General features: G+C 31.8%; 2 protein-coding genes across 2 annotated transcripts in view; both read right to left on the reverse strand.

Moving 5' to 3' along the window:
* LOC144843846 (uncharacterized) overlaps window positions 1–15,030 on the reverse strand; it is a 36,327-nt gene extending 21,297 nt beyond the window's left edge. Inside the window, exons 1-3 of the mRNA XM_078700809.1 lie at window positions 14,459–15,030; window positions 13,231–14,079; window positions 11,288–11,331 (exon numbers count right to left, since the gene is read on the reverse strand). Coding sequence (XP_078556935.1) covers window positions 11,288–11,331; window positions 13,231–14,079; window positions 14,459–14,984 — 1,419 coding nt within the window. The 5' untranslated portion in view covers window positions 14,985–15,030. The remainder of the gene's footprint in view (window positions 1–11,287; window positions 11,332–13,230; window positions 14,080–14,458) is intronic.
* Window positions 15,031–15,205: 175 nt separating this feature from the next.
* LOC144842526 (uncharacterized) lies at window positions 15,206–19,092 on the reverse strand. Its single transcript, XM_078698974.1, has 4 exons — window positions 19,014–19,092; window positions 17,750–17,866; window positions 15,402–17,308; window positions 15,206–15,280 (listed from the first exon to the last, which is right to left on the reverse strand). The coding sequence occupies exons 1-4, from the start codon at window positions 19,090–19,092 to the stop codon at window positions 15,206–15,208; spliced, it is 2,178 nt and encodes a 725-aa protein (XP_078555100.1).
* Between the last annotated feature and the right edge of the window lie 1,453 nt (window positions 19,093–20,545).

The following is a 20,545-nucleotide window of genomic DNA, read 5'->3' on the forward strand; positions in this document are numbered from 1 at the left end:
CACATTTATACTCCACGCCTTGTCTGAAGCTAAAACTTGAGACACCTCAGGAGAATACCAAATTTTATGAGAATCAATCTTTTTAAGTTACATACAGGCTAATTGCATGCAGAGTGTGACCCTGCCTTGAGGAGGTAAACTATCTGATGACATGGTTTACTATTTCACTCAAGTTTACCTACTTTGCACCACTTACCAGAAATTAAAAACTTATAATCATTCCATTTTACTTCACAAGTCTGTAGCTATCAAATATTTTAACCAGAAATAAAACTGTAGATGTCAAGAAAGATACTCAGGTCAAAGTTGATAAAACCTTGATAAACACTCAGTGATTTAATAGTTGGTGGTGTTGTCACGCTTCACTGACTTTTATAAATACATAAACTTAGCGATTTGGTTGGATTAAAGTTGATATTATTAACCTTTTACCATTGAAAAAATTAAACTCTTTTTTTTTTTATTAAACCTGAAACGGAATGTGCATTCAATAAAGCATACTTTTGTTACCTTCTTTAAAAAAAAAAATTTAAAACACCCTCTGAAAAGATTTAAAAGAGGACATGTTGGCGGAAATTAATGGGATATAACAATTATGCAATACATCATTACAACATATTTCCTTTTAAACATTGCATCCCATAGGTAAACATTGACTTCCTTTAGTACAATGGAATTTCTTAGAACTATAAAATCGCTACTCTAAATATAGTAACTAATTGATATTTTAGACAAAATTGAAAAGTAGTCATGTACACTAGGGCCCTTTAGGTTGAAAATAAAATAGTTCTTTTCATTTTCCCATCACAGATGGCCCACTAAAAGGCCCCAGAGGTTTGGTTGTTGGAGCTCCATGTTTGGTATAATTGCATGGTACTCAGTGTTTGTAGTATAATGCCAAATCATATCAATGAAAAACCTATAAACTGTGTTCATAGATAGATATTGGTTCTTTCATATCAAAATGAACAATTCTACGAAATGACACAATGTTCATAAATAACAATTGGTGTTTTAAACACATTTATAATTTTATTTTACTAAACAATTAACCATCAGAAAGAATTGTAAATATCGCCCTCTATATTTAAGTACTGAGTTATCTTTTTAATGGCCACATATTTTGATGATCCTACTGAAATGACAAATAGTTTGTTTTGATATATATAACACAGTACTATTAGTTATTTATTTATACAGGATTACACAATCAGGTAAAAGAAAAACCTGTTTTGTCCTGTCTAAATTTAGTTTTGTGAAAAAAATTAGATCGATATCTAGCTGTAAATGAAGCAATTGTCGGGGAATATTTAATTTCAGTGGGTAGGTTATTATGTATTTTAGCGCCTGCAACTTTGAACGACGAGTTCAGTAGTTTAAAAAAGATAACTACAAAATAGCACATCACTTTCGCACAGAGACACAATATAAAATATATATCATTTAAAAAAAAATTAATTAAGTAAACTCTTTTAAATTTCAATATATGTGGAACTTCATTCAAACGCTTAGAGAGATATTGTACTGTATGTTAAAAGTCTCTGAAATTTCACAAAATACTTATAACTGTTTTAATCGAACAACCAGTACTATACAAAAACCATGCTTTTATTTGGCCTGGAATTTTTTTCTTTTCAAATATGTGGTTTATGCCAAATACCCTGTTTTTGTTCTTTTTAACCAATGCTAAAGTTTGAAATTTTTCAAAAAACTGGTACTACCACACACAACATTCAAACTTTCAACAATAAAAATCACTGATGCAAAATGAACTGAAGTATAAATTAGCGCCATAAATATTCATAAAATTTGGTTCCTTTGAAATACACAGATAGCGACGACACAACACACTCAACTAAGCATGCAGTTCTATTGAATATTTCATAAGCTTTAAGTGCTGCTAAGCCCATCATTGATAAAAGCCTCTAAGTCATCACCCATCACAATACCATTTGTCTTTCTATTTTTACATTCCAAAGCACAGCGTTGTTTCCTATACGGTATTCGGTACGTTATTTACAAGTTAACATTTAGAAGGTCGGAGTAAGCCGTTAAAAAGCAGTAGTAGAAAAATATCTAAAATGTTATAAATCAATTTTATTTTTATCATATATTTTACGTTTAAGTATAACTTCAATTAATTTTACCGAAAACAATTTTGATCATTTTTCTCTACTTCAAACATTCTTGTTTGCATGGTTTCAGAGCAAATTTGAAAAAATGTCTTTAATTCTCAGTTAATTGTCATGTTTAATACATTTTTTTTCTTAATACGATTTTAAACTTATTTACTATGTTATTTTATACAACACATTAACTACCGCTTTTCAATACAGTTTCATTAACAATAAACTTTTATTAAGTTTTTAAAATGTCAACAAATTCCCAGGACAAATGACAGTTTATTTTAATATTCAATGGAGTGTTTATAAGTTGTCATGGATACAGTGTCAAACACTGTGTAAACAGTGTAATGTAAACTGGAACAGTCTCTCTTGAGATATTCTACAAAGTAACTTTATCCCTACAATATTTTTATTATGTCATACTTGATTCATAATGGTGTGAAAGCACTTGTTCCCAAAGTCAATACTGACAATTTAAAATAGATTTCTGGTAGAATTTTATTGATAGGGTGGAGTAAATTAGCGGTTTGAGGCACCGTTACAACCCGCTTACCATTGCCACCCACACAAACTCCTAAAATCTAACCTCACTCAAACAAAAGCTAACCTCACAATGCAAATTATAACCAAAACTGAAGCCAAATTGGGGTGACAAATAATAAATTGTTTGTAACACTAGATGTGCAAACTTTACTGCATTTTATAACCATGGACCTAACTCAACTAAATAAAAAAATAAATATACAGTAGGCCGAAATAATTTATCAGTTTCTAAAGGAATAATAGCAACTGCATCACTCAAAATGCCATTTCAAAATAACAAACTTAAAAATAAGTAATACTAAGGTTGTGCAGGCTAAAGTCTGAGCTGAATATAATAAAGATAATGATACGCTGGCGTAAATGTTACTTGGTAACTATTAACGTACATTGATGTATACATATTGTAGGAAAACTATTTCCAAATTCAGTAAAACACATGTGAACTGACTGTACCAAGAGTGATCAGGGTCTTTCCAACATGGTCTAAAGACAATTGTTGAGTTTCAGGAGGAGCTTTAACCACATATGTGTCTAAAGTTTAAGAAATTAATGCCGACTATAGAACCCCTTTCTTACCTGCTGCAATTGATTTTGTTTCATCCACTGGTTAACATAATTGTCATCTTCCGTTATCAAGACTTCCTCGGTCATTTCAGCATCATCACTACTACTATCAGTAGATACGTTTGATGGTGTATACCCTCCCTGGTGCCAGTTATCTAGAGGCATGGTACCTGGATAATTTGATACATCTGACATTCTCCGCAGATCTCCGTATCCTATAAATCTCCTTAACTCCTTCTGCCGTTGTCTTTCCTCCAACACATCTTCAACGATGCTCACCAGATCATTCTGGTCGGTTAGAAGACTGCAACTATTGTCAACCATCTTTGTTTTAGTTTCCTTTTTATTGTCCAACCCGCTGACACCATCGAGTATTTTCCTTTGTCCCATCTTTAATTCGCGGATATCCAACATCATAAAGTCTAAGCAAATTTGTAGTTTTGCAAGATCAAGAGTTGATTTCGCTTGTTCGGTGTTCATTCTTTCAATTGCTGAAACAACATCAACAATTTTATTCAGGACCGTAATTGCAGAGTCATTTTGGTTGTTAGATGGGGGCCTTGCGTGGTGTCCTTTTGAATCAGAATGACTATTTCTAGAATTATGCTGATTGTCATACTGACTCTCCTCATCATCTTCACCTTCTTCTTCATATATTGTATTTTTGTATTCTTCTTGATCATATAAATTCTGACCGTTAACCTCAGACTTTGATGATGAACTTCTCTGCATGGATGTTTTAAAACGGTTTAAGTTATCTCTTGACATACCAAGATGGTCAAAACTTCCAAACGTTTCATCTTCCATTTCATCCCACGAGAGATTGCAATCATCATCCTCCCAAAAACTTGGCTCAGAATAACCATCACTTGAACTGCACAGTTCTGCGTCAGCAGCATCTTTATCTGGTATGTCTTCTTCAGACATTGTTCTATCAGACTCACCATCTGACCCACCAGCAGTATTCTCTTTTTCAAGGTTGATATCATACTCAGAATTATTTTCTACATCATGTTCATCTGTCTTTAATTTATTTGTGTTTGTGTTGCTATGTTCCACTTTGTTATCGGTGTCAATGTTGTCTATCTCATGTTCACTACTGTGGAGATCAGCAATTGGAAACGACAAACTTTCAAGGTCAGAATCAAAAGCGTAACTTTGTCGGTTTGAAAAAGATTCCATAAGTAATTCAAATGTAGAATTTGCTCTTTCTGCTTCTGGAAGCTTCCAATTTGGAACATTTATAGATTCTGCGCAAGTTTTTAAATGTTCAAGACTCTTTTCGAGAACGTCCTGGAATTCTGCCGTAGATCGAGGTCTAGAATTAGCTATCCTTAGTAAATTCTGCCTCATTTCTTCATCTTTTGTATTACAACATTGAGTAGGCCTACTTTTCCCTGAGTTGATTATAATTTCAGGTTTGCGTATATCCTGAGTTATCACTTCTGTTTGTTTCATATCAGTTTTTAAATGTGTAGCAGGCACATCACATTCTGTCTTACAATGTATTCCGTCAGGAGTTGATGCATTATCATTTCTTTCTAAAAGATCATAACTCCTGTATGTGACTTCAGGATACTTATTTCCATTAGATTTTCTCCTGCCTTCTAAGCATAACACAGGTTTAGGTTTTAAACTGTTTTCAGTTTCATGGTTTTCGGTGGTATGTCTATTACTTTCATTATAAAGAGTATTGCTAACCTTGAAATTATTTTCCTCCGTTGTTCTCACAGTTGCTGATTTCTCATTCGCAGTTTGATTTAAGTAATCTAAACTTTCAGAAACAATTTCATCCAATTGTTTTCGTAGTTCATCAGATTCAGGAGGTGGCCTTTTGCGAAAGTGTTTGAAATATGCCATCATTTTGAATTTCAAAATCAGTAACTCAAAATATATTTAAAAATTAACAAATAATTAGTGAACTTTTGCGAATAGTTTCCAGAAAATCCATGAATATATAATTCTTCCAATATCAAAACAGGAACAAAAACGTGCAAGTACATTACCAAACAAATTCAGATGGAACTTAGATGCAAGAAACTGTATAAATACACTTAACTGTGCTTCTGTATTATGCTGTACTGTTATACCCTGTATAACAACAAACGTTGTCGGTCTTGTTCATGACATAAAATTTAATCAGCCTATGTTTTAAAGTGTCCTCATGATTTATTACGATGCTTAGAAACAGCCTATCACCTTTGCACTGCAATGAAACTCCAATTTTAACAACCATTATGTCACACTTCATAAATTATAACTTGAAAATGATAAAAGATTCAGTTCACATGATGATATAATTGCCTTGGATGTTAATGAATATAACTTATCTGGAAGCATAGATACATAAATAGTACTGGAAGAAACCTTACAATATCACTGCTATTTCATTTTAAAATAAGTGAAAACAAAGGCAATCGTACTGTTGAGCTGCATCTGATGTCCACATTTGAGGTCTGTTCAAACTGAGAAATTTGATTTTCAAGTATTTTAAAACATTCAATATAAGTACCTATTTTTGTCAGAAATAATTACCTCAAAACAAAGAAATTTCAAAATGAACTTGCTGGTACTGAAATTAGCATAAACTCAATGACGAAAAATTAATGAAATTCCAAAAATACAAAAGATCTTGTAAATAGCCGAGTTTTTATTTGACCTGTACTTCCAAAGATCAACGTAGATAATCATTTACTGTTCATCAAAAACAAATCCTGAAATTTCTCACTAAACACAACAGATAAATCCACTTATTGAATACTTTGCTATAATCAATTGTAAAAGATTTCCTCTTTTCAGACAGATCAACTCTTCACGTCAACACAAATGAATGAACTGAACTAATCCAGAAAGAATAAACAATTGGAATTGCCTACCCGCCAAACATAGGATTTTCACTGGATAGCAGTCAAGATCTTTAGAATTATTTTGCAAGTTCCTTTGAAAGGGATTCTCTCATGCTTACGTACACCCCCAGACATCCATGAGCGCTCAAGCATAATAGGAGAAATTTATGTGAATGTTCGGATACGTACAAATAAGCTAGGCATTCAGGACAACAACCAATTAAAATGACAGCATCTTAACTGGATTTTCCAATGAAATAAACTGCAGTAATTGATACAATTACTTCAGAAAAAAATGTGATAATATAATAATAAATTTCAATATTAAACAACACAATTGGTACATTAAATTATTTACAATATAAGAATACATTCAATACAATTTGATATATTAAATATTTATGGTATTTACGTTCGACTTAAAATGACAGCATCTTGACTGGATTTTCCAATGAAACAAACTGCAGTAATGGATACTATTACTTCAGTAAAATAATATAATGATAATAAAATAAAAAAAATTCAATTTTAAAAAACACAATTGGTACATTTAATTATTTACTATACAAGAATAATGTTAAACACAATTTGATATATTAAATATTTATGACATTTACATTCGACATTAACATAAAATGACAGCATATTAAAACTGGATATTCGAATGAAACAAACTGCAGTAATAGATATTACTTCAATAAAAATGTGGTAATATAATAATAATAATAATCAATTTTAATATTTAACAAACAAAAATTGATAAATTAACAATACAAGGATACGTTCAGCAAGATTTGATATATGAAATATTTAATATGGTATTTATGTTCGACTTTATAGTATTAATTAACATGGATTCATCAAAGTGCATCAGCAAATAATACATTATTGCACATAATAAAATATTATTATTCTATTTATAGATATGATTCACTAATAAAAACAATTCAAACGTAATGTCTAATTTGACATTTTTTAGAAAAATTTAAAGTTTCAGACTAAAGTTTAAAAAGCGAACTTCCAGCGGAAACTTTGATAAAGTTAATCAGGTCTATTGAACTATTGAATCAGTTCAATTCATAAAGACAATTGAGATAATACCATCAGGATGGATGTAGTGTGCCTTCAAGGGGGATTTAGTAGAGTAGTACCAGAGGGGTGCTAAGCATGTATTAAACAGTTTACAATTTGCTTTGCTTTGCTTTGCTTTAATGATGCATCATTGAATCCTTTGAAAAAAAAAAAGGGTGGAGGGGGTGGGGGGGTTACCTACTGAAATGTGCCATGGTTTTCACTCACTTTATACTTGTAAACAAACCTTAATCCAGCCAATTATCCTTTTCCCTACCCGTTGAATTGCTATGTTAATAAAGGCATATTATCATGCATATCAGAGCTTAACATTGATCAATCTTTTTGTTTATTACTATTTAGTCAAGATACATTAGTTAAGAAATTTAGACTCTACATCTCTCTATGTTGGTCGGTTGGTCGGTAAATACTAACTTGAGCACGCGACTGCAGCTATGTACAGTATATGGCCATGTTTATATTAAACTTTGTTTAAAATGAGGGTTACTCAAAACAGCCAAGGCTGAAATGCATGAGGCCCTCAACATTTAAAAAACGGTTTCTATTAATATACAATATGCAACAACTGGGGCTTCTCATATCATATATATATAAGTTCTTTCATCTAGGCCTACTGTATTTGCTTAGTTATTTTGACTTTTGCTAAACATGTTTGATAAATCTGTTCCCAGTAATGTTAACAAAAACATTTATAGAAACAGTACATACATCAAAGTAAACTATTGAACTCTCAATCTGCTAATACTTTACACAAATTATACTTTTAACGCGATTATTTCTAACCTCTTGATCTAGGAAGCTGTAAACAGTTAAATGCACCGACACACAATTGCTCATTTGTGTCGTATAGAATTTTGTAAACAATACAATTATAGCTCTTCAGTACAGAATACAATAGCTTCATCCAATGGTAGATGGATGAAGCTATTGTTTTTAACCACGTGACTATGTGGCGTAGGTTTTTTTTCTTATATATCTATAATTAAATTTCAGTATATCACCGGGTGGTTTAGAATTAATGTTCTTTGCCTCTTGTGTTTATATATATATATATATATTGTTGTTGTTTATATATAATTTGTTATTGAGCTACTGTATGGAGAATTACTTTTTTTTTTTTCGAAAGAAAAGATGAATGAATGTATTTAGAAGAGGATGCTTTGTAATGTTGTATATGTTTATGCACCAATAAATAAAAAGTAAATACAAACAATTATTAACAAATAGCAGGTTTTTTTTTCTTAGGATTTTTACATTAGAAAAAATAAAAAAAATAAACGCCTCCTCCAAATAAACGCCCCCTAAAAACCCTCCTGAACAATAAACAGGTTTTTTTTTCCTTAGGATTTTTACATTAGAAATACAGATACATGTTGCTTATGGGTAGTGTATGGATAATGTTCCTACAATATCCCAAACCAAAATTAGTGTTAAGAATCAGGGGCCTTTAATAATTTCATCGAATAGATGCCCCACCACATGCATACTGTATATAGACAATATTGTATTACAACACAATTCTATTTGTAGTAGAATTCATTGACACCATCTACAATTTACTAAGCATTTTGAAACATTTTTTACTGTATTTTATCACTTCCCGATATTGTGTTGTATATTATCATATCTAGGGGTTATTTATTTGATTATACATGTTACCATATTACACCCCAAAAAAAATAAACGCCTCCTCCAAATAAACGCCCCCTAAAAACCCTCCTGAACAATAAACGCCCCCTTTATTCGAATAAATATGGTAAATATTTCTGGAGATTATTGTTGCGATGCAACAAATGTATGACATAATATTAAATTGAACATGTTAATTATGTCTGTACCAAATAGATGTATAAAAAAATCCCAGGTACTAGAAATTTGATAGGAGCAAAATTATGTTAACTTTCAACACAACACAGAAAAGTTGACCTTCATTAGTGTAGCAGTAATTGGCAGGAAAATTAATTAAACCACCCAAGATGCCAACAAATAATCCCCCTCCCCCTCCCCCTCCCCTCCCCCTCATAAATGTTTTTCAGAAACGGGAAAGGAACTATATGAATTTCTATGGCGCCAGTGCTGCGAGCTTTGTGGGTTACGTCTTGTTAACGCTTAAACAAATATTTAGAATCTCATTCATAAAGTCTTCAAGTAGCCTGAAGTCATTTTAACATGTTTATTCCATCTCTTGTCAATCACGTCTGTGACAGTTTATCAAACATCGCCAATCATTCATTGAAATCTGTCAATTTATGACATTTTAAGAATGAGAACTTGATAAATAACTACAGTGTGTATAGTAACAACAATATCATCACCAACAAAAACAACACTGTTGAAAGACTTGGTATGAGAGTATTATATAAATAAAGTAATGCTTTCATTACAATCAGCAAAAAAACATTCTTGAGAAAATCAAAATTTCTCCCAAGTATTTTTGAAGTGAATACAGTAGAAACTAGGACACCCCTATTAAGGGGACACTTTCAAAACCGACAAATATATATGTTTTAACGACAACGCTACAGCAACCCATATTCAAGAGAAACCTCTATTAAGGGGACATGTTTTCATACAAATCCAACTAAAAGTCTAATTTCAGCCTTTTCCAGTGGATTAGAAACAAGTGCGAATTTACAAGCATGACACTACAGGACCTTTGGTTTGGAAGGGAAGCATGTTTTTAACCACCAAAAACAAATACCGGTAATAGCAATATTTATATATTACAATTATTTTTATTAAATAAAATAAATAAATAATAAATTAAAATTATTAAATTTACGTTTTTGGCCAATGAAATAGGATAAATGTGATTTATTACTCAAGATACAGCAAAAATAATAGAATAATATTTGCATATCAAATTTAGCATATTATTACAGGTGGTATATTATTTTATTAGACCTACAGAGTTCATAGTGTAACAGATAGAAATAACTTTATTGTTGAAGTAGAATAAACTGTATATACAGCAGTGTGTATATAGACCTTACATACTACAAGAACAATTGAGTGAGTGCGAACTTATAACACAAGTAATAATAATCCAAAAAATAAACACACAAGAACATATCTATCAGTACAATGGCTTACAGTTGACAACAATACACTATGTAAGCTGTTGCAACACTGATAATTGACAACTTCCCGTAGTACGAACTGAAAGAACTAGACCGTGACCTACAGTGTGAAACAAACTGCAGTATTCTATGTCGTTTTAACTGCAGAAAAGCAGGAACAAAAACCATGTTACAAGCCATTTCAACTACCCATAAGATTTTAAAGTATTTAAGAATAGATTAACAATTTTTAAAAAGAGAAAAAACTAGACTGTGACCTACAGTGTGAAACAAACTGTATTCTATGTCGTTTTAACTGTAGTTAGTTATTAAGCAAAGAAAAACAGGAACAAAACCATGTTACAGGGCATTTCAACTACCCATAATAAGATTTTAAAGTATTTAAGAATAGATTAACAATTTTTAAAAAGAGAGGGGAAAGCAACAATGGAAATGCTTTGTTTTTTGTTAGTAAATCCTGTATTACTATCACTTTTTTTACTATTATATTTTGTACATAATTTTTTTCTAGACAAGTTTTCTGGTAAATAGTCCTATTGTTTAAAATCCCCTTTCTTTTAATTTGATGTTATTATACCTCTGGATGCACCTTTATTGAAGAAGCGTGCCACTGTTTCAAAAGTGTAGCTTTCAAAATACATAATTATTTAATATTTCTATAGCACCTTTACAAAGGTCATAGATAATAATTTTACTAATGGGAAACAAAACAAAAAATAGCTAAAAATAGGAAAATTTTTAAGAATTTGTCTGCACGATTTCTGATTTCAACAGTACAGTATTTAGATATTCTTTGAATTCAAAGACAGTTTAATTTATTAATTATTTCATATCTGATATTAACACCTGTTTTGTCCATTAACATGAAAAATCAGAGGCAGTAGAAAAGCGAAAAAACCGAGAAGCCTTTGAAAATTGGTACAATGGTATTTGTTACTGTAAATGTAAAACGCTCGTTTTATATTAAAATGTCATAGAGGGCGCACATAGAGCAGATATAATAATATATAGTATGTAATAAATGTATATAACTTACATCAAGATCTGTACCCATCAGGTTGTGAAACATACGACCAACATCTGTAAATAAAAATAAGGATTAGAAAGAATAATCTTTATAAATGCTACGACAATGAACAATTTTTATAAATTAAAATAAATTAGCATTGTCATCTCATAAATTACAATTATTCATTTTATTCATACTGTAATACATATGTACTAGTGTATTTATTTATTCTTTCTTTATTCTGCAGGCACTTTCAGTACTAGTGCACTGATTTTCAAGTGGTACAGTAATTGGAAATATCATAACAATAATAAATTAAAGACAAAGAGTGGTATTTAGTACAGTATTATCGTTTTTCTGTTATTGTTGATTGTTTGTGTTCATTATTCATATTAAAACATTTACATTAAATCATTTCCATAATTGTGTAAATATTTAGAATAAAAATGGAAAAATACTAGAGTACGCCTAAAACAGAAAGAAACCTCAGGTAGAAAAGGAAATTAATGTCAATAGAGGGGAAATTAATCTAAAAACGTGAGGTCACCTCACAGTTTCAATACGACCAAATATAAATACAGTTACAGTACTGAGACTATGGAACTAATTGTTGTTTTAAATATAAATTGCATTTTAAAATATTAATAAGTTTCAACAGGTAAAAAAGGTGGCAGTATACAAGTTTAACTTGTCTAATGTCAGAGTGTTGCAAAATGAATTTATTTCACATCACGAAAACAGTAACAACATTAAAAATAGTGATTAGTTTAAATGCTGAATTGCATTACAATTAACATCATTTTGTTCAGAAATTGTATTAATTAAGAATAGTTGCTAAAAATCAGAGAATACATGGGATTGCTAATATAATGAGAGAACACCATCTTATACATACTCTCATATACCCTGGCCTCAAAATTTTAGTTATGGTACTGTATCTATTGGAAGGATAGTATAGAAGTAGATGAAGCTATAACTGTGACCTAAACCAAATATATAAAAAATTAACTTCAACTAACAATAAAATGGACACACAGAGTAACAAATGAAAAACTACAAGTATAAAAGTATTAACCAAAAGAATTAATACAAGATAAATATAAATCTCACGATTGCTACAGTATAAGTGACGGTGTTGACGGGAATGGCTGTGAAATGCACCTAGTCTATCTATCTAGTCGATACAGTAGATGTGATAGGTGCATACTAAAAACACACAACCAGTTGACATTTTAACGCTTAAATGGACGTTTTGAATAACAAACTTCTGGATGTTAAAAAGCAAGGGTATTGCTTTACAATTAAACTCTAAGAAAAACAACAGTATAGCTTTACTACCTGCTATGAAACTGTTCAGTTTGTTTTAAATAGTTAGGTAATGAAGTGTAAGGTACTTGGTAATTGGGCTTTTGTTGTCAAGCACTTGCGGAAATGTTAATCATACAGAAAACAAACACAGAGAGAATCACGTCAAAGCCATACCAAGGACACAGCGTTTTGGGGCTGTTTTGATTTCAAGGAAGTGGAGAAGGGATGAAAAGTAGGACATTCGGATTGCTTGAGAACAGCAAGGAAAGGGAACAGAGAGGTTTGAACAGAGTATAGGCTGAACAGAGAGGGGGTACTAGAGGAGAGAGGGGTACTAGATATAAGGAGTGATTACTAGAGAAGAATAGAGGGGGTACAGTACTAGATAAGGAGTAACTAAGGAGAGAGGGGGTACCAGATAAAAGGAGAGAAGAGGCACTGGAGAATAAGAGATGGGGTACAGTACTAGAGAAGGAGAGGGGGTACTAGAGGAGAGAGAGGTGGTACTAGAGGAGAGAGAGGTAACTAAATAAGGAGAAAGAGTACCAGAAAAGACGAAGTAGAGGAAGGAAATGGTTTTTAGATTTAGGTACGGTCTCTTTTGATATTGTGTAACTCCTGTATGATGGAAACAAATTTATTAAGTAAAAATTAAAACATACCATGAGTAGAAGAACATAGATGATCATCATAGTATCCCTCCTCATTAATGGGAAACATAAAATGTTCATGCTGCTGACCAAAAGAGGGCGTACTTGGGCAGGTAAAAGAAGAATATACTGGTAGAGATAATCGTCTCAGATTAAAATCTCTTACAGCCGTCTTTGGAGTTTCGAGAGGCTGACTGCGACGACGAGCGACATCTGAAACTGTGTTATCGTTCTGCTCCTTTTTGAACCAGTTAAATGTTGGACTTGTTGGGCAAGTTTGGCTGTCTCTGGTTCGATGTTTTGATGTCGGGATGTTGATAGCATATGGTGGTATGTATTCAAATCCTAGAGGTTCTCTCGGAGTTTGCTTATTCTCCTTTAAAGTGCTATGTTCTTGGTTGGAAATATAAGTCTGTAGTTTTGGATTATGAAGCAGATTTCCGTTTATAAATGAATTATTTAACTCGGAATTAATGCTAGCAGGTGGTGCACTTTTGGAAAGACATGATGCACTATTAGCTCTTGCACGTTGTCCTCTACAAATTGATGTTTTTCCTTCAGTATCACTTTCAAAACCATCATGGGTATTATCTGTTATATTGCAAAAGCTGATTTCTAAAGATGAGTCGCTTTCAGAAGTAACAGATCTTGAATTATCCACCTCAAAATTCATCAACATCTCAAGCTGTTCAAATTCTTTGTCATCCTCTAATGATGTCATTTCCCCTTTCTCTACCAAAGCTAGAATTTCAGAATTGTTCCTATCATGGTTATCCAACTTATTGTAGCAACTTATGTCATCTTCTTCCTTTGATGCTGCAGTGGTGCTTTTCAACATCTTCTTTTCCAATTTTGAAAATTCTAAGAAAAAGTAAAAAGAATTAATATTATACAAGTACTGTACGTAGACATCACCAATAATATCAGACATAAATGTGTATAATGAATGTTCCAAAGTTCAACATGTTTAATGTTGAACTTTGATGAACTCAATGTTATCTGGGTTTTTAGACTTGATACCTTAGTATTTATTTTGTACTAATCAAATAGGCTTTGAAAGCATTAGATGGGCATTTGAACACACGTACACATTAAGCTACTTGCAATTAAACTTTCTGTTATAGATCAACAGAACATTTTTTTTTCTTGTCCACACGTAATCATACCATTAGTATTAGCATTATTGTCTCATTGAAATAACATACTATACCAACAAGTAGTGAAATAAAATGTAACATACCATCAACCATCTTGGTTTCAGAGGATGGCAGTTTTAAAAAGTCTGTCTTTTTCTTGATTGCTGACTGCTGAAATGTATCCAACTTAATAACTTGATGTTTTTCAATTCCACTGCCACTTCTGCCAACTTTAGAAAGCTGTGTTTCCTTGTCTTGATGACAAGTTAAGTTAGTCTTATTTCCTGATTTAGTATCCAAAATTGTTTCTTCAGAGTTTATAGTGATCAATATGTTTGATTCTGCCTCTCCACATGTTGAAGATCCTTCTACTGAAGATTCATCTGCATCTAAGAGAATATTCTTGCTGATCATTTGGCTTTCTTTTGCAATTTCATTCCATATATCATTATTATCCTCTGTAAAGTCGCTTGAATTCGGAGAGCTACTAAACTGTAAACTCTTGTGTTGAGATCCATTCTCACTAGATATGTTATCTTCCTCTGGTTGAACATGCCTGTCATTGATATTTTCATTCGATGGAATTACTTTATTCTGCAACTTAGGAGATGCCTTAGTATTCACAACCATATTAGAAATACCTTTCGCTTCTGTTGAGACATTTTGAAAGCATGCATCTGTCAGTGCATTATCTTCATGTTCAAAGTTCGAAAAATCTCCACTTGAATTTTCGATATTATTATCGGCCAGATTTTCAGATTCGATTTGATCCACATTATTAACAATTTTAGGTCTAGTAACTGGTTTCACAATCCTACAAGATGGTGGTGGTGATTGTCCTTTTTTAGTATTTACTTTATTAAATCCAAAAGAAGATTTACGACTGGTAGAATTTCTTTTTGTTTCTGATAAAGGTTTCTTGGATCCTGTCGAAAAGGTTTTTGTTAACTTTTGCTTTTCCAATTGAGGAATTGCCAATTTCTGCCCATAAGCAGGAAGTGTAGAGGAAAGAGGTCTTTGCTGTTTTTTATTTTTTGAAGGTCTAACAATTTGTTGACTGCTTTGGGTTACTTTAATAACTGGAGCAGTTATCGATTTTATTGAAACTTGCGAAGATTTAAGTTTTGGTTTGGGAATAGTTTTACTTGGCGGCCTAGGATTTGCAGGTATGACAACAGGGTTATTTGACATGTTAGGATTGGAAGGTGCTTGTTTGGGAATTGTTTTACTTGGTGGCCTAGGACTTCCAGGTTTGGCAACAGGTTTATTTGGCAACATGTTAGCATTGGAAGGTTCTGGTTTGGCAATTGTTTTACTTGGTAACATTTTATTAGAAGTAACAGGTTTAATAATCTGTTTCTTCATTGGTAATTGTATTGTTCTTTTTTTGTCAAGTTTTCCATTTGAAGCTGTTGGTTGAACAATTTGACTATTGTGACTTCCAAAACTACCATTTTGTTTTACACTTTCACTATTATTTGGTTTTATTATTAAAGAATTTGCTGATGAGAAGCCAAATGTTTTCTTGCTTGTGGCAGCAGTCGATGATGAGGTTAGTTGAGCAGACAGATCAGTAGGAACATCTGTAGAAATTTGCCTTGAATTACTTCCATCAATTTGGTTAAATCCAGGTATGGTTCTTGCTGTATCTGGTAATACTTTCTTGCTTGTAGTTGCCAATTTCACATGTGAAATTGTGACAGATGATGATGAGTGTTGAGGATTCGATTGAAGAGTAGTAAGATCTGAGGATGCATTCATTTTCTTTGAGTTACTTTTATCAGGGGAAATTGTTGATTTTGTATTTGAAAGCGCAACCCTCACAGATGGTTGTTCTAGATTGGACGGAGTAGTAACAACTGAAGATCCTTTCATTTGCTTTAAATTACTTTGACCAACTCTGTTTAATCCTGGTATAGATCTTGTGGCATCAGCCGGTGGTGTTTTTGTCACTGTTCCATATTTTATTTTACTCAATGTCTGTTTCTCGTTGGATTCATTTTCAATTTCCATACTTTTTTTTCGCTCCAATAGGCGTGCAACCACACTCATCAATTCTTCTTTCCTTTGTTCCCCTTGTGCTGAAGATTTTTCTTTCACATCAGTTGTTGAAGGTTCTGTTCTTTTATACTCAATCCTACTGCATTTATTATCAACTGGCTGGTCTTTTGTATTCTCCACTATTGTACTGGTTGAATGAGCAACATTTGTTGTTTTAGAAATATTTTCTTTCTTTATTGTTTCGTTAGACATGCCATCTTTTTGGGAAAAATCATCTGTATTTGATAAAGTATTCTGGTCATCATTTGAAAATGGTTGGGATCTTTTTCGCAACACAATAGATTTTTTGTCCGACAACGGCTGAAGTTTTGACAATTTTGAGGCAGCAAGATTAGGCTTTAGTACTGAACGTGGTTTTAATCCCGAACTCTGCATTTTTGTAGTTAGCAGTTTTAGATCTTTTTCTTGTTGCGTTCCAGAAGACTGGGGTAACTTTGAAGATATTATTAATGCAGGTTTTTCTGTTGAATAATTAAGCTTCAATGAAGATGACCTTTGAACTTTTGCATGTTCTAAGGACTTTCCTTTCAGTGATGTAGTCACTTGACTAAATGTTTGAGTTTCAGGCTTCTTTGAATTAGGTATATAATTATACTTAGTAGTGACGTTTTTAAGAACAGGCTTCTCCAAAGTTCCTTCATTTCTATTCTTAGATACATCATCAGATTTATGTCTTTGTATTTTTCGTGGTTGTTGAAGAGTTCTTTTTGGTGCATTCAACAGGTTTGACGGCACTTTTCCAGTAGATACTTGAGGTATCATCATTTTAGACTGGGATTTTCCACTAGGAATTGAACTTGTTGAAGCATGTATTGATGGAACCGAATCATTTTCAACAACAGGAGCAGGTTTCTTGAAAGTTGGTAAACCGGATCTCTTAAGGCGGGATTTTTCTGACAAAGAGAAAAACAAATATACACATGTTATAATATATAATAGATAATAAAATAACAAATACTGTACATAAATGACGGGGGATAAACAGAGAGTGAGTAAAGTTTTACTGAAAAGAAAATTTACTCATCCTGTGTTTTATTACATAATGGGCAATCAAATGAATAAACTAGGATTGAAAAAAATAAATATAATCGTTCAGTTCAATAATATGATGTCCGCAGTGGCAAAACACAGGGGATAAAGGCCCTTGATTTAGCACTCCTTAGGTGCCCTCCAATGCTGGGTAGTTGGACTGCTCAGGCTCTGGGAACCATTAAGCTCTTGGGCTCCTAGGTTTAGCCAGTGAGCGCCCATAGCTGTTACTCCACTGGATGTCTGACTAGAAATAGTACTAGAATATGACAGCATGATTAAATATACATATTTTGCATTCATACCGGGTACAAGACCACCTGCTACAGGAACGCGACTCATTGGAATATTTGAAACCTGGTTTGAAGCTGTATCATTTTTAGACTGTTGATCCAGACCTTCACATATCTTTCTTGCATCATCTGTTAAAAAACAGTTTAATTAGCGTTATTAAATCTTTCACAAATATCGATACACAATTTCTCAAATATTGACTAGCACAAGATATTATAAAATATTACTAAACATTATAAATTTCAGTGATTAGAGATAAAAGAAAGCATTCAGAAAATTATAGGGCTCTATTTTTTTTTTTTGGCATCAATCTAAATATTTTTGCGTGTTCTATGTCAAATGTAATTTTCTGTAATTTCTTTGAATATCCTGTACATAAAATGTAATAATACAATACAATACAATACAAATCTTTCTTTATTCTGGAATAGCTCTTTCAATACACAAGTACTGGTCTCCCAAGAGGTCCAGATTTGGAAAAAAATACAAGAAAAATAAAAGTAAAAGCTATATTAAAACTATGTACAAGTTATACAAGATGTTTAAATTCAACTTGACTAAGTGTCTCATAATTTTTACGGATATGTACAGGAAGATTATTCCATAAGGTTGATGCTCTATAATTAAACATTCTCTTTCCATAAATATTGTTCCATGCTGGAACATTTAGAGTTTTAGTTGATTGACTTCTTGTATTTTTTGTGTGAAAAGTGTCCATAAATTTGAATAGATTTGCTAAATAAGATGGTGCTAAACCCTGTAGGCATTTAAATAACATAATTAATAAATCATTTTCCCATCTGTCATGGACACTCTTCCATTTTAGTGAGGACATCAATTCTGTTATAGGAGTGTACATATCAGCATAAAGAATGATTCTAGCTACTCTATTTTGAAGTACTTGAAGACGATTAACAAGTTCTAAGTTACAATTTGACCAAACATTACTACAGTAATCAAAACAGGGTAATACTATTGCATTAGCAAGTAGTCTTAAAGCAAAATTTGGAATATAATATCTTAATCTACGAATAATACCGATACGTTGTGATACTCTAGAAGCTACTTGTTCAACATGCTGTTTCCATGACATAAATGAATCAAATGTAAGTCCAAGATATTTAAAATTGTCAACTCTTTCGACATTATTGCCATTAATAGAAACAGAAATATTATTGAATTTACTAAGTGATATTCTAGTTCCAAATAACATAAATTTTGTTTTCTTTATATTGAGGGTTAGTAAATTGTTATCAAACCAGGTAGTGAACTTACTAACATTTTGATTAATCATGTTCTTTAGAAGAACTGGATCAGATGAGGAACATAATATTGTTGTATCATCTGCATACATGATACATTTATTATTTATCACATCTGGTAAAGAATTAACATAAATTATAAAAAGCAATGGCCCAAGAATTGACCCTTGTGGTATACCAACAGTAATAGGTTTAGAAAATGACAAAGATGATTTGATATTTACAACTTGTGATCTTCCTGATAAGTATGATATAAACCAATTTAAGGCATTACCATGCACACCGTATTGTTTTAATTTACTAAAAAGCAGATTATGATTTATGGTGTCAAAAGCCTTTTGCAAATCTAAAAAAATAGCAGCTGTAACATTACCTTCATTTATATTTTTTAGAATGTAGTCAGAAAAATCAATGAGTGTCGTATTAGTTGAATGGTTACGTCTAAAACCAGATTGACAAGGGTTTAAAATATTATTATAATAAATATTGTATCAATCTAAATATTGTTCGTGTATATCAAATTGATTTTTCTGTAATTTCTTTGTATATAATTTTGGTGTACAGTACATAAATAAATAGATATTGCAGTATCATTGGCAAAACACATGATACCATACGTTCTACTTAATATTATCATTATCACGAGTAATGAGTGATTATAACGCCATTACATACTATCATTATTGCAATAAAAAAGTGAAACAAACATACTGTATATTACATGTAGCTCTCTATTAATAGACAAAGAACACAATCCCTTTAAATAAGTGTACAAATATTTTAAATAAATTGGTTAGATTTGGCAGAAAGGTGAAAACATAGTTAATAGCTTATAGTACAATATCACAATAATCCTTTCACAGCTAATAGATTATGGGTCCAACAAAATAATACATATAAAATAAATAATAATACTAACAATTGTTAAATATTAAATTTGAATTCCCTTACCTGAATTCCTCAATTCTTCCATGATAGTACCCAACAATAAATATTAACTCGTCGTTTTCTCAATACACATGGCCTTGCCACACACAGTCATTCAGTCAACTATATTGACAATAAAGACCTAAAAAACTCCTACTCAACTCTCGAACTTCTAAGCAAACAATATGAATTGTATTCCACACTAAACTGTGTATGGATATAGATAGTAATCACAATATACATATTGAAAGTATACATACGAGGCTCAACTTTGACCTGAATACGACATACAAGTCATATTGAGGATATAACGTCAGTTTTAGGCTTATTTACGGATAATAACAATTTTAACAAGTGCTTCTCAGAATAATTAAATTAAAAAACAAATGACAGGAAGTGGAGTATTATTCAACAAAGAGTCACTTCACAACAATTATCAACTTTAAAGGAAACACGAATATTTACAGCTTTAAAAATAAAAATCGTAAAATATCTAGTGTCCAAGGTTCAGTATGTATTTCCTCTCTAGACACGATTAGTTCGCATTTCCCTAGATACATCATGTTTGCAGAGTGATAACATTACGTCCCAATCAAAACAAACGAATCAAGTTGAATT

This window comes from Antedon bifida, chromosome 5 (assembly GCF_963402885.1).
Source record: "Antedon bifida chromosome 5, ecAntBifi1.1, whole genome shotgun sequence".
Taxonomy (NCBI): domain Eukaryota; kingdom Metazoa; phylum Echinodermata; class Crinoidea; order Comatulida; family Antedonidae; genus Antedon; species Antedon bifida.

Coding starts and splice junctions, on each gene's coding strand:
- LOC144842526 (XM_078698974.1), bottom strand. CDS start 19,092: ATGTATGCAGATGATACAACAATATTATGTTCCTCATCTGATCCAGTT. Junction 17,867..19,013: donor CATGATTAATCAAAATGTTA/GTAAGTTCACTA, acceptor GTTTTTTAACAG/ATGATGCAAGAAAGATATGT. Junction 17,309..17,749: donor AGCAGGTGGTCTTGTACCCG/GTATGAATGCAA, acceptor TCTCTTTGTCAG/AAAAATCCCGCCTTAAGAGA.